The sequence below is a fragment of the Aotus nancymaae genome, unplaced genomic scaffold (genome assembly GCF_030222135.1).
Source record: "Aotus nancymaae isolate 86718 unplaced genomic scaffold, 86718_ANA_hifiasm-v0.15.2.pri h1tg000040l, whole genome shotgun sequence".
Lineage (NCBI taxonomy): Eukaryota > Metazoa > Chordata > Mammalia > Primates > Aotidae > Aotus > Aotus nancymaae.
Window position 1 is genome coordinate 36,715,978 of NW_026988454.1, and position 14,869 is coordinate 36,730,846.

The 14,869-nt window shown below is 41.7% G+C and overlaps 1 protein-coding gene across 1 annotated transcript; it reads right to left on the bottom strand.

The window, feature by feature from the left end:
* Positions 1-2,114: 2,114 nt before the first annotated feature.
* SMLR1 (small leucine rich protein 1) lies at positions 2,115-12,093 on the bottom strand. The gene is made up of 2 exons (NM_001410381.1): positions 11,885-12,093; positions 2,115-4,252 (listed from the first exon to the last, which is right to left on the bottom strand). The coding sequence occupies exons 1-2, from the start codon at positions 12,009-12,011 to the stop codon at positions 4,167-4,169; spliced, it is 213 nt and encodes a 70-aa protein (NP_001397310.1). The 5' UTR covers positions 12,012-12,093; the 3' UTR covers positions 2,115-4,166.
* Between the last annotated feature and the right edge of the window lie 2,776 nt (positions 12,094-14,869).

Consider the following 14,869-nt stretch of genomic DNA (forward strand, 5'->3'; position numbering starts at 1 on the left):
TGTTTTCAGCTCTTTTCTAATTTGATGATGGTGCCAACATCACTATTTGAAACGGTGAAAGCAGCATTGAAAGTTTGTAAATCTAATGTTTAGCTTGCCAGATTCCTTCTGCCTGGTTAAATAATCCATCCCAGCTTTTACGAATTCTCCAACGGATGTTTTTGCTTGTTTTCTTTGTGCATTTTTCATTTTGTTTTCAGGAAATATTTTAGCTGTACCATCTGAATCTTGTTTCTCTGCTTCATGTCCTTCTTTACTTTGAGTCCACTGGCCCTCTGTGTATCAGGCGTACCAGGCCACTGAGGGGCTTCGTTGGGATGGTTATTGCAATCATCCAGTCTGATTGGGATGGTTTATTGTAAAACTTTTGTCAGGGCACACCAGGTTATGAGCTTAATTATATAGCGAATAACCAACAGTATATTTCTTGTAAAGCATTTTATAGAATTTTTTTCTGTGGTCATTTAAAGTAAGTACATTAAATACAATTTGCATAACTGTCATCTTTGAGATCTGTTTCCACTAAATTATCTCTCGCCTTGTGAAAAGCCTTTCTCACTTTCTCTAAAATTATTATAAAAACAACAACTCCCTGGAGAATCCGATCTCAGCAAGCCAAGCCTTAGAAATACTGTGGAACCAAATGTGATTTTGGAAATGGATGTCTCATCAGAAAGTTTGTCTAACACTCACATTGAAATCTTAGGTTGATCTTCCCAAGCTGTTTTGAAGACCCATTTGCAGTGATAAGAAAGTTTGTCTTCACAGGTCCCATGGACTAAGAAATGTGGTGTGATGTGGTGTGCGGGGATTTGGGCTCAGTTATATTCAGCGGAGATAGCAAGAACAGGCAAGAAGAGGGTTTAGGGTCCTGGGGGCATTGAGAGAATCTGTGGGAATGAATACCCACAGAGCTGCTTGAAGCAATGTTGATAATCCCACATGTAGCTACAGAAGCAAGGCTGTCTTTAAAAAAAAAATGTATTATAAAATATTTCTCTGGCTGTTCTAATCTCATCTGGTAAATTGAGCTAAATGATAGAATAAATAGGAAAGTAGATCAATAAGGTTTTGAGACTTGGACTTGAAAAATTTGAAAAGTGGAAAGAATATTTTTAAATCCCCAATCTGTTTGATGGTAATTATACATTGGATGGTATTTTTGAATACATGTTTTCTGCTATCTTCTGCTTGTCACTCACATGTTAGACTATATGTCATTGCCTACGTTGTGATAAATTCAGAGGCCTCTTCTGATTGGCACACCAATTATAAAGTCAGAAAGCAAGAAGCTTATGAGCATGCTTTGAAAATTCTAGTGATTTTTTTCATAAATAGAAATCAGAAAACTTATTTTCAAAATGTACTTAACATTATGAATTCTGAGAGTTATCAGAGTTCAGAATTTTGATGGTTATCAGAGTTCTGAACTCTGGTTTCTGATACTAAGTCTTGCCAAAGAACTTGAGATTTCAACAAAAAGCTCTTCTTACTGTCTAGGAGTTTTTACCTCTTTTGGATTTTCCTGTTGCTACTAAATTATGTCTGGAAAATTCTGGAGGCACCTGGCCAGATTAATTGTTTTTTTAAAGGTTTGCAGATAATACTTCAGAAAACCTAATATGGGCCCTTTCTTGCCCAAATGTCTGTTCTGTCAGCTAGGTTTAGGATGGGGAGCACTCATGGACTTGCAGTTCCCCAGCACCCAATTACCAACATGATTATCAAGAGAGATGGAAAGATAATATTTACAGCTTTGAGTTCATTCTATTAAATTTTTAGCTGGTCACAGTGGCTCACGCCTATAATCCCAATAGTGTGGGAGGTTGAGGCAGGAGCATAACTTGAGATCAGGAATTCAAGAATAGCATAGTCAACCTAGTGAGACCCTGTATCTCCCCCCCAAAAAAAAATCCAGGTGAGGCTCTGCCCTCCTGTCCTGTAGCCAGAGGCTGAGGTAGGAGGATCGCTTGAGCCCCAAGAGTTTGAGGTTTCCATGAGCTATGATTGCACCACTTCACCCCAGCCTGAGTGACACAGCAAGACTCTCTCTCCAAAATACATATATATATATATTTTTTGATAAATTTTATTGAAAAATAATGTGATAGAAATTAAAGCACCTATTAAAGTGCTTTTTTGAAGGTGTCCAGTTGGAGAAACAGTATCCCTACTGGTGAACTGTTTCGGATGCTATAGCATTTGGAATACGATTAGGAACCGTTGTAGAGAGACCTTTAGGGGTGTGGGAGCATTTCTGGCCCCTGGTGAAAGGCCTTGGAGCATAGGATGCTACTGAATGTAGGATAATGTTGGGAGACCACCGACCTGGTCTAGGTCGAGGCCAAGACAGCTTGTTTCAGCAGCAGGAATGAAAAGGACCGAAGCAGTTCAGGCCTGAACAAGATCTTAAACTGGACCCGTGAGCATGAGAAGGGCAAAGGCGTGACTATGCAGCTGCTTAGTAAAGCTATGCTGGATAAAGGATTTGACAAATTCGTTAGCAGTGCCTTCAGGCATATGATAAACCCTTGGGACTTGTTCCTTCATGGGAAAATGAACATGCTTCTGCTCCTCTACATATAAAAAACATTTATAGATAAGTCAGTTTCACTGGAGATTCTCTACTCTCATTAGATGGCAGAGAAAGAAACGGGTCTTGCTTTAAAGTACTAGGTAGTGCTTGGTGCTGTAAACATGTCTGTGTAGAGTTCATCTGTTGTCACAGTAGCTGAGATGGTGGAACAGCACCCGCCAGAGCCGGAATTGGGCGTCTGAAGTGCCCATTATTGGAGGAAGATGGAGCAAACCTTGATAGCTGAGCCACAGATTTGGCTGGCAGCTGCCTGAGATAGGAATACGATGTGTCCTTTCACACTTTCTGTTAAAGAAAGCATTTTTACATAAGCTGATTTCCACCAGGGGCTAAAAAGAGATCGCTCCCAAAACTGAAAGAATATTGTTATTCCTTCCATATGGCAAGAGCACTGTTATTCTGAATTAGTTCAGTCTGAAAACCCCAGCAGACATTTTCATTGTGATCAAGTGCAGTGAAATGCAGAAATGAGTGTCTTTATTCTAGCAATAAGTTTTATATTATGCGAGAAGTGCAAATGGAGACTACTCACGGGATGGGTATCAAGAATTTTAGGGTGGGGCTGAGGGGAAGAAGTAGTAACAATCCGGCACTGGTGGTGTGTTCTTGCTTTTGGTCATCCGCACAACCTTTTGTATGACTGTAATCCACTACTGAAACAGGTGCATTTCTTACAGGTGACCACATTCGTTACGTTTTATAAAGTGAATCACTCAGCCTGTTAGTGCCCTGCACAAAGATTGGAATGTAACCAGTCTTACACTTAGAATGTATTGAACATCTCTGGTTTATGTTAACTGGAAGAATGTGGGGAGCACAACAGTAACCACAGTCTAGTTTAACTACCCCTCGAATTAAGTTTCTCTTCAGTTATTTGTGTTGGCTCTTTGGGGCTCCCACTGAAAGAGAAGAATTGTGATGAAATGTTGACTTCTCTGCATAGTTAGAAATAAATTATGTGAACATTCTGTCCTTTCCTTTTCCCATTACCAAATTGCCAACATTTCTAGGTCGTGTCATGCTGAAAGCTACATTTGTGGATGATCCATACTTAGTGTGGGTGACTCCTCTTGTTTTTTCGTGTTTATAAAAATTATGATTTGTGAAAGCAATTAGGGAAAGGAGAGAAGCAAAGTCAGGTCCAAAAATGATACCTGAACAGTCATTTAGGAATTGCTGAACTGCAGGAAGAGCAAGTGGAAATACTCTTGCATACAGAATCTGCTGAGCTCTCTCCAAGGTATTCATCTTCTGCCATTCATTGGATTTCTACCAGGGTTTCTTCACCTCTAAAATCAGAATAATATGGGTTCCCATGGGATTATGTAGTAAGATGCTGCATAATTTTATTTTTTAAATATGCCCTTTAGAGCGGACACATTCACAATAAATCTTAAAAAGTTACAATGTGTCCAATCTGTAGACCCAAGAAATCTGTTCCTGGCACTTTTCAAGAGCTGCTCCTTTGGCTGAGTCTCTGAGAAGTCCTCTTGGATAATTGCAACTGTTGACCATTGCTCACTGACTAGGAGACACTCATTGTGCTTTAGTTATTGGAAAGTCCCCAACATCACGTCCATTTCATTCTCTGATACAGGGAAGAGCCATCCTTGAGATTGTGTTGGCGGTCACAAGTCTGGGACAGTTCTTCATTAACTGAAAGGAAAAGTATTAGTTAATAATTTGGAGACATCTGAGTGCCATTGGTCATTTAGAGCTCATAAAGGTTATTGGCCAGCATATCTGACACTGGTGGCCTTGGCGAGTCACAGAAGTCCAGGTCTTCCAAGCAGATTCTATTACAGGATCTATTCTTACCTCCTCAGTCACATCCAATGGAAATGTAAAGGCTTCTTTCTAAAGAATGGCACTGGTTGGAGCAGAAAACCTCCCACTGTCAGGAGAATTGTTACATGCTAACTATATTTAGATTTACCTGATTAAGTTGAAACCCCCACAGTAAGCAGAGTGTCTGCCCCTGCTCACCCCTCCCCAGAATGTGTTTGGCACTTACAGTGTTTAGACAAATCAAATTAGTTTTCTCCCTTTTACTTGGTGGCATATTTTACTGAGGACTTTATTTCAACTTTTTGCAACTTGCTCATTCCTTAACCCCTTCATATATAATTTCAGTTAAAGCTAATCTACTAAAATATTAAAACTCACCCATGACATTGAATTACTGAATCTAATGCTATTTTCCAATCCCTAGTTTTCTTCCTCAGTAGAATTTGACACAACCCCTCTCTCTGCCTGTCCCCATCATTCTCCTCCCTTTGGCTTTTATTGTGGGCCACCTATATACTTTTATCTGCTCCTTAGCTTCAACTGTTATGTCTCTGGCAATAACCAGATTTGATCTTTAGCCCTGAGATCTCTATTGAGATCCTGAAGCATATTTGTTGAGATCCTCCTGGTACATCAGAAGACACAGCCCTCTTCCTGAAACCAATATACACAACTGATCCTGCTTTCACCCTCAAAACTTTTATTTTCAGAAGTATAATTAATCAAGCCAGAGACCAGGAGCTTTTAATCTCATGGGAGATAATAAACAAGTTTATAGACTTGAACCTGAAAATGCTCTCTTTGGCTCCCACGTAAAGACCATGCAGTTTATCCCTTGCTTGATACACTGTATGCCATGTACCCCAGGACACATGGACTTTCCCTGACCAGGCCTCCACAAATGCTTATCATGTCAGTCGGGGAGGGTACATGTGCACTGAGAGTGACAAGCCCTTGACAACATGAGCCTCAATATTTAATAGCCAGTACTCCTTGAGCACTTGCTGCATGCCAGGCACTGTGTGAAGCCCTTTGCAATCTTTCTCATTCAATTCTTGTGATGACGCGATGAGCTGGTTATTATTATTATTAAATTACTAATGAGCAAACTGGGGCAGAGAGAAATCATGATGAAGTAATTTGCCCAAGATCACAGAAACTGATGAATTCAGGCAAACACGCACAAAACAAGGGGAGTCTCCCCACACTAGGTACGGATCACCCACAAATGTAGCTTTCAGCGTGATGCAACCTGGAACTGCTGGCAATTTGTTAGGGGAGAAGTAAAGGACAGAATGTTCACATAATTCCTGAGGAGGAGAATACAAGTCTTTGCCTGTAGGATTTGATTCCAGGCAGGCAGACTTCAGAGACCACCCTTTCAGCTACTGAGTCACACCAACTTTCCGTGGATTATCGCTATTTCAAAGGCATTCCTTTGAGATGGCCCATGGTTTAGACTTTTAACTCACTGACATATGAGTAATTTATTCCCTTTCATTCTTAATTACCAATGGCCAACGGCACAATAGGGTGCTTTGAATGAGGAACCAGGCTACAGATTGTAGAGCTGAAAATGGGTGACCTGAATAATGAGACTGAAAAAAGTGAACTCATAAGAGTGGAGAGAGAGCTAGAATGGAGAGGCCGAGAGGAAGCTCATCAATCTACAGTGAATCATCTACCCGGTGAATAAAGTGTCTCTGCTAGGCACCATGTGGAGAGTGAGAGAAATAAAATAACGCCTTCCTCTCCTAAAAGAGCTTGCAATTTGGCTGTCATTTCATTTCAATGGGTCTATTAAGGATTGTGTGCAGAGAGACTAGATAGGCAGGTGGCCTTGAAAACACCCAAGGTCATGGTCGTGAAAAAATCCTGCAAACAGTGCAGTGTGCCCTGTTATGTCACAGGTGAAGAAATGTGATAATAATTATTATGATTCCTGTTATATTAACAGATTGATCAGATTCTTCAAAGATTTTGGAAAACTCTTGCTTTGTTTAAAACTGTCCCATAGTTGGTGGTAAGTTTATCTTCCTGGACCAAAAGGATTCAACAGATAGAACCCCTACTTAGGACTGGATACTCCAGAGGTGGTGTGTTGGCAAAGAGGGCTATCTCTGGAGCCAGCCAGGGTTCGAATCCTGTTTCTACCACTTTCTGGGTAGGTAACCTTGGGCAATGTACTTAATTATTCCAAGTCTATTTTAATAATAGCTACTATAATGCTATAATAACAGAAAAAGTGCCTTCTGTTGTAAGCCAGCGGGGGTAATAATGACTAACAGTTGTTCAGAACAGGCACTGTTAAGAACCTTATATGTATTACCTGACTTAATCACCACACCAATGCTCTAGTACGTCCTGCTATTATTTCTGTTTTACAGACCAGGAGACTGAAGCTTCAAGAGGTTGAGTAGAGTGAATGTGAAGATCAGTGAGAGATGCCTAGCCAACCTGCATATTATCAGTACTTCAGTTATAGTTTTAGGATGTATGTTGCTGAAGGCCAAGAACTGATCAACCATCTGACTTTCCTTTTGGATCCAACTCTGCAAAAACGTTTAGGCATTTCAGTAGACACTCTGTAAAATTTATTTAAATAATGACTATTTTTGGCCGTGTTTGTCATTTGCGACAATAATTTGTTCCTGATTGGGATGATGGTATTTTGGGGGTGGGTGACACTGGAAGTAGAGGTTTGGGAATCTCAGGACTTAGGGAAATAAGATAATGAAAACTTCCACCCTGGAGGATGCAAAATGTCCATGACAATGGCAGATGCAGGATTTGGCTTTGGGAAGTTCAGGACACAGACTTCCACCCCAAAAGCTACTTCTCAAGGAAATTGACACAGAATGAAGAGTACAGGATGTTACAGAATTTTCTTTCTTCCTTTGTGAGAAAATTGATGTTCTCTACATACTAATTAAATTTACATGCACCGTTACCTCCTAAGGCTTGAAGTGTGGGGATTAATGTTGAGTGATTATAATACCTCCACATGCTTTCCATCACATCTTAAAATGGCTCTCTTGTCTGACAGACCCAGCTGTATGAGACAGGGAAGCTGGTTTTCTGTTTTAGAATGCAGGACTCTGGGGCTCTGCGAACATGTCAGTTAATCTATCAATGTCCCTCTCTTTACAGGAACAAAATAGAAATGATTACACTTGCCATAACCCTGGTTGGAAGATTAACGACATGACATTTGACCATCTGTTTACAGTTTTTTAAGTGGATGCTATGAAGCGGAGATGCAAACTGGTGATATTTTATTTCAGTTCCAGTGATCTCATTTGCCCTCAAACTGGAGAGAAGATAGTACTAGTTACCGCTAGGAAAATGGTGCCAGAAAGAACTGTAATTTTTCAAAGCTACATGTTCTTAGAGTTTGGGTGGTTTTTCTTCTTATAAGAAAGGCATATCTGGAATTAAAGGGACCAGATCAACATAAAAATGAAAACATCCATAGTCTATAGTTGGCTACTACCGCTGGAAAATGTAATCAAGAATTACTCAAAAAAAAAAAAAAAGATGCACAGATTCCATGTGGGAGAGGAAGGATATACAAGCAAAAGGTGGCTTCTGGAGAAAATATATGGTACAGCTTGCCCATCAACTGCTGCCCTGACAAGGAATCTGTCAAGGACTTTCCTCACCCAGCTTGCTTTCCGCCCAGTCTCAACAGCACAAAAACTCACATCGGGAAGGACTTTGTGGTCTTTGGTCCAATCAGCTTCACTGTCCTTCTTACAGCTAAGGGGTCCAGATCCAGACCCCAAGAGAAGGTTCTTGAATCTTGTGTAAGAAAGAATTCAAGGTGAGTCCATAAAGTGAAAGCAAGTTTATTAAGAAAGTAAAAGAACAGGCTGGGCACGGTGACTCATGCCTATAATCCTAGCACTTTAGAAGCCGAGGTGGGAAGATCACGAGGTCAGGAGTTTGAGACCAGTCTGGCCAACATAGTGAAACCCCATCTCTACTAAAAGTGAAAAAATTAACCAGGCATGGTGGTGGGTGCCTGTAGTCCCAGCTACTTGGGAGGCTGAGGCAGGAGAATCGCTTGAACCTGGTAGGCAGAGGTTGCAATGAACCGAGACCACGCCATTGCATTCCAGCCTGGGTGACAAAGTGAGACTCTGTCTCAAAAAAAAAGAAAGTAAAGGAATACAAGAATGGCTACTCCATAGGCAGAGCAGCCCTGAGGGCTGCGGGTTGCCCATTTTTATGGTTATTTCTTGATCATATGCTAAACACAGGGGGAGATTATTTATGCCACCCCTTTTTAGACCATGTAGGGTAACTTCCTGACGTTGCCAGGGCATTTGAAAACTGTCATGGCGCTGGTGCAAGTGTAGCAGTGAGGACGACCAGAGGTCACTCTCATTGACATCTTGATTTTGGTGAGTGGGTTTTGACCAGTTTCTTTCTGCAATCTGTTTTATCAGCCAGGTCTTTATGACCTGTATCTTGTGCCAACTTCCTATCTCATCCTGTGACTTAGAATGCCTCAACCATCTGGAAATGCAACCCAGTAGGTCTCAGCCTCATTTTACCTAGCTCCTATTCAAGATGGAGTTGCTCTGGTTTAAATGTCTTTGACATCCTCCCTCAGCATCCTCCAGATTGTTGGCAGCCACTACTAATAATGCTTCTAGTCATTAGTATTCTTTCCAACAATAAATTTCAGATGGGACCCCCATTGTGTTAAGTAACTGATGCACATATTTTTGTTCTGCCTCCTTACTCCTCCTGTATTCCTACCTGCAGCCTGGAAGCTCCAGGCAACTTCAATTAGAGCAAGCCTAAGTAGGAGACAATGGGGGAAAACCACAGACAAAGGAGGCTTATAACCTCGCTGGGGGTGCCCATTCTCTGCAGAGGATCCTGCCTCTGGTGAAGTGCTCAGCCCTGACATTTGGGGAGAAGACTTAGGAGGAAAGGCCAGGTCATTATTACAGCTCTTCGACCAGACAGTTAGTGAGGCCAGTCAAAAACACACAGATTTGCAACACCTCCTCTAAATTCTGATTTTGCCAGATGCCTTTTGTGGTTTTCTAGAACTGGGATTATTTTCTCTTAGTCTTAAAAGCCCATAGTAAAAATCTGTTCCAGTATCTGGGACAATCCCTGGTATATGATAGACTGACAAATATTTGTTCAATGAATGAATGAGAATTATCGCGATCTAGAACATGACATAAGTTTGCAGTAAGCTTTAAAGTTGGTGTAAGGACTCTACCCAGCGAGCAATGACCCTCATCGTGTAAGGCTGACATTCTTGCTTTCCCTTGGGTTAGATTCTATGCTGCAAAAATGAAGGCTTTGAGATAAGGGATAGACTTACAGTTGTGGGCAAGTGTGATTTCTAGTCAAGAAAAGCTCAGGAGCGTGTCAGAATTTGGAATGAAGAAGGGGGAAGGAAGTATGAAGAACAAAGAGGTTATTGGGAGCCTCTGCTCCCGTCACTCACATCCTTCAGAAGTACTTCCAATTGTATTGGAAAAGTTACTACCTTACATTTGTAACTGTAATTAAAATGTAAGATAGTGACTTTTGTCTGAGACTTGATCTCTAGATAACTTACACAGGCAGGGGTGTGCTGATGATAGGACAGCATCACTGTGCAGTCATCACAGAGATGGGTACACATGGAGCACTTCCTCTGGGGCTGGCACTTACACTGCATTTTCCCCGCATCAGCACCGGTGATGCCAGGCCATATCCTGCACGTTTCCAGGGCATTCTAAAGGAATGTGATTGGTACATTTATACCTCAGAATTATCTAAATAAAATACCATAGACCCATTTACATGTTACATTATTACAGATGTTTTTCCAGGAACGAGTAAAACTATAAAACAGATTCGCCATCTTTTTACAGAGTCTATCCCAAATACCTGATGTCCCACTGAATGAACTGGCCTATAATAGCTGGGAAGTAGACACCAAAAAGGGACCTTGATATCCATGAAGCTATCTAGACCTGCACTTGCTGCCGTTTTTGAAATACTGAAAATTTCATCTAGCCAAGGAGGCAGCCAGAGATGAAACTTGGAAACTACAGGAAGTCTCCAAGTGCCCGATGGTGACGTCAGCATCCTTTTATTGTCCCTGGGATGTTCAATGTCAATGGGAGGCTGAGATGCAGTGAGTGTTACTGACGGGAATCATCGCAACACCTTTGAAAAACTTTTCGACTTGGGAGACACTGAAGGGAAGTCGCGGTTAGGGTCCTGGGGATTTCTTATATTCTATTCCTTTTTGGAGGCTCCTTCCAGGGCTCAGGGGTAATGAATGGCTGGGTGACACAGCATCCAACAGACTGGTCTTGAGGCAGTGGAGGATAAACTGACTTAATATAAAAAAAGGGTTTATCACATGAATCTTATAGAGCAAGGCAGAACATGGCTTGATCACTCAACGAAAGGGCTGTTCATAAAAATGAGACACAAAATATGAAAGGCAGGGGGATATTTGAGTAAGTTATGATGAAAAACTTGATTCTATGACCTACTCTCTACATCTCCTAGGATTTCTTTATGTTCTAAATCTCATCTTAGAAATAAATAGCCTTCGTTGTACTTCTGTTAGTTAGGTTATATGTTATAGCATTAGTGATTTAAGATTTTGAACATTTGCTTATTTATAACATACATGAAGGCATTTCTTGTTGGCAAGCTTTTGTGGAAGAAGAGATGTTTTCAAATTTGTTTTGTTATTTTACTATGACACTATCCAAATTAAGAAATATGACTGGTCTTTGTTGATTTTGCTAAAATAGTTATTAACCTTAACTGGGCACTGTATTAACACATAGTCTGTCTAGTTACAGCCCAGTTTCATTAATTTAAATAAAGCAGAACAAACGGTGTCAATCCAAGACCCAAATGTCCATTCCAAATCACCTGAAGCTTCCTGAGTTTTTTTGTTTTGTTTTGTTTTGCTTTTTCCACCTTAAGACTATAATCCCATGGAACGTTTACACCAAGGTCAAATATTTACCTATGAGGGCTTTACATTTACAAAGACTGTGACAGCAGAATGTTTGGAACATTCCCTGACCAGAAGTTCAGTGGATGAGAAAGTTGTGCGTGTGCACACAGGTGCATATGCACTCACAGACATGCACATGCATGTGGCTGCATAAACACATCTGTCACGTAGAGAAGGCCAACCATAAGCAATGTTTTCATGTATGTGATTCTACTGCCTTGAGAGAAAGAGACACAACCACATGTCAAAATTGCTGATTCGTAGCATGACTGTGAGGTGCTACAGGCGAGGGCCCCCAACAGCAGGCCTTCACATCCCAGCACAAGATCCACACTGTGGAAAGGATCAAACTTGGCCAATTTGATCAAGGAACTTGAGAGAACACTGATTGAGAAAAAGAGTTTCTCCAGGCCAGAAAACACTGACGGTGCATTGGCATATTTCAAGGTATGCTGTGGGAAAGGATGCCCAAGTCCTTCCTTGTGTGGCCTCGCACTCACCTTCAATCAATTTGATCCTGAAGTAGGCGATGAGGAGGAGTAGCAGCAAAGTCACGGGGAGGAAGACCCCAGAGAACAGGAACCAGCCGGGGAGCTCCCTCAGGAAAGCTGACAGCACAGAGCTCATTGCCAACCAGATCCCACAGTGACCGTGGGATTCACACTCGGGACGGGGGCAGCTTTGCTCTGAGTCTGCACTTGTTTTCTCTGGGGCTCTGGCCTTTGCTCAGCCCATCTCAGTGGAACTTTTTATGGACTTTGCTCTGTTTAAATTGCCTCATGAATTCTGATAGGATTGCTTGCAAGTTACTCTGTAACTCAGCTATTAAGTGTAGAGGCATTGTAAGATCATCTTCCAAGCTCTTTCAGAGATGAGTATGTATCTGGCAGGGGTGGGGATGACCCTGGGAAGCTGAGATTTTTTTTTTGTGATGAGTTTATTTGTAATAAAAAGTACCCGACCAAGCAAACCTCATTGTTATATATATTCTTTCTATGTATTCTCAGACATAGGAAGAGTTTTTCCTATATTTCCTAAATTTTAGAGTTAAAAATTTCTTAATGGATATGCCACTGTACCTAAGTACTTGTGTCTAGAAGAAAGTGAATTTTCCTTTATACACAGGTGATACAACTAATACCAAGGAAAGAGAAACAAGACTTCTCCCACACGTAGAAATTCTTCCTCATATATCCTACTCTGAATACTTCTCTGAGAAGTGCGTTGGTTTAATCATTTGTTCAACAAACATTCAATTCTACTAGAACCCAACCTCTGGACTGGATGCTGGGTATACAAAGAAGAGTAAGTCATGACCCCTTCCCTTTAAGAGTGGAGATAGACTAGCAGAGATGGCCACAGTGAACATGGTGGAGGGGCCGTGATGCGGCCTCATCTCCTTCTTCCCAAGGCGCATCCATCCTTGCTGGCTGCATGAGGTCATACTCTCCTCTGCTCTACTGGGCCTTTCCTGTCACCCACCATTCACAGTTACAAGGTGGCCCCTAATTGATAGTGGCATGGGTTGCGTGGTAACTCCAAAGTTTCTGGAGAAAGGAAGGGCAATCAATGGGCCAATGTCAAAGTTGACATGGACTTGTTGACTTCGTTGAGTTGTCAATGACTGCTTTAGTGAAAAATTTCCAGAAATATTGGTCTAAAAATGAAAACTGACTAAAAGAGTCATATTCAAAGGATCTTCTGGAGAATTTGGAAGAATGTGGAGAGAAGCAATTGGCAGCCACCTTCTTGGGCTTGTTCTGTCATGTTCTAACCCATCCCTGGCCCCCTTTACTGGTAGCTGGAGGAGTCTATCAAGGACAAGCTGCTGGCAGTGCCTCCCAAGTTCTTGCATCAGGGACTTGGCATGGGCATGCAGTCTTAGCCCCAGCTGTAAAGTTTGCACACTGATTTACAAAATAATAAGACCGGAGAGGGTCTCCAGGATGCTTGCCTGGCATTCCTGATCAATGAACAGTTAGCAGCTTCTCTCTCAGAAGAGAGACATCTTAATTTCAGGAGGAACCGTCAAGAATACCTGAGTTTAAGTCAGCATCCATTTACTCACTCACGTGCTTCTCTTCTCCCACTCTGCAAACCCATGAATGGTGTTACTGCTATTATACTTGCATACCTTCCATTGAGATGACTCTCTGGTGCTCTTCCAGTTTGAACAGATGCTAATTTGTAAAGTGTCAATCTTCAAAGAACCTCTATGAGCAAGTGACATTACCAGGGAGATGTCAGGCAGCTTTTAATCAGACGTTTGTCATATTCTTTCTTCCTGTTTCATTCCCATTCAGCAAGCCTTCATCGAACGTCTAAACAAAGGTAAGTTACGGGAACAGGCAAATAAATAAATGACAATAATGTTAGCTTCCAGATCAACATAGAAACAAAGTCTAATGGAAGCACTGAAGAGAGACTGATTAACTCCAGCCAGGAAAGTGGGCTGAGTTCACTAAAAATATGGCATTTGAAGGCTGGGCATGGTGGCTCTTGCTACTTTGGGAGGCTGAGGCAGGTGGATTGCTTGAGCTCAGGAGTTCGACACCAGCCTGGGAAACATGGTGAAACCTTGTCTACAAAAATTAGCTGAATGTGTTGGCATACGCCTGTAGTCCCAGCTACTCGGGAGGCTGAGGTGGGAGGACTGCTTGAGCCCGGGGAGGTCAGGGCTGCACTGGGCCATAATCATGCCACTGACTCTAGCCTGGGTGACAGAGTGAGACCCAGCTAAGAAAGAAACAGAGGGACATTTGAGCTGAGCCTGGAAGGTGGTTAGCTGTCTCCTCAAACACATGACAGGAGTGCTGGTTAGGATTTAAGGAGGATAGGGAAGAATAATTTGAGAGTAACTGGCTGATGTGTGGTTCAGGCCAGAGAGTGTCTTACGAGTTGAAGCTGGAAGAGTGGAGTGGTGTCAAAGCTTATAGACTATTGAATGCCCTGCTATGTACCATGCTATTTGAACAAAGGTGACCAATTAAAGGTCTTTGATCATGGAAGTACATAATCTGATCTGAGCTCAGGGAGCACTTAGGTAGTACTTTAAAGAAGGGACTGAAGAGAAGAGATCAGAATAGGCTGTCTCATCATGGTGGCAAGATATTGAGTTTGGGATTAGAGGTGGCAGAAGGAGAGAGAGGGGGACAAGAAAGCTGCAGAGATGAAACAAACAGCCCTGAAACAAACAATTCAAAGATTACCATAAAGTAATATTTGAACACTTATTATATATCAGGCATGATATAGAACGGTTTATGTTTATTGTCTTATTTAATCCTCACGGTAATCTTATGTGGAACAGACTCATTATAAAGATGAAGAAGCAAAGCAAAGAGAAGCTAAATGATGTGCCCAAGACACAAATCTGGTAAGTGACAAAGTTAGGTGTCAAATCCAGAGCCCATGCTCTCATCCGCTGTGCAGTGTTTGGCTGCAAAGATGGTGCTGCTGCAAACCGAGACCTGAACACATGCTGG

What these genes read in the sequence shown, in the direction of transcription:
- SMLR1 (NM_001410381.1), bottom strand. Translation starts at nt 12,011, where the DNA reads ATGAGCTCTGTGCTGTCAGCTTTCCTGAGGGAGCTCCCCGGCTGGTTC. An exon ending in CAGGATCAAATTGATTGAAG is followed by an intron (nt 4,253 to 11,884) that starts GTGAGTGCGAGG and finishes TTTTCCTTTCAG; the next exon opens with TTAATGAAGAACTGTCCCAG.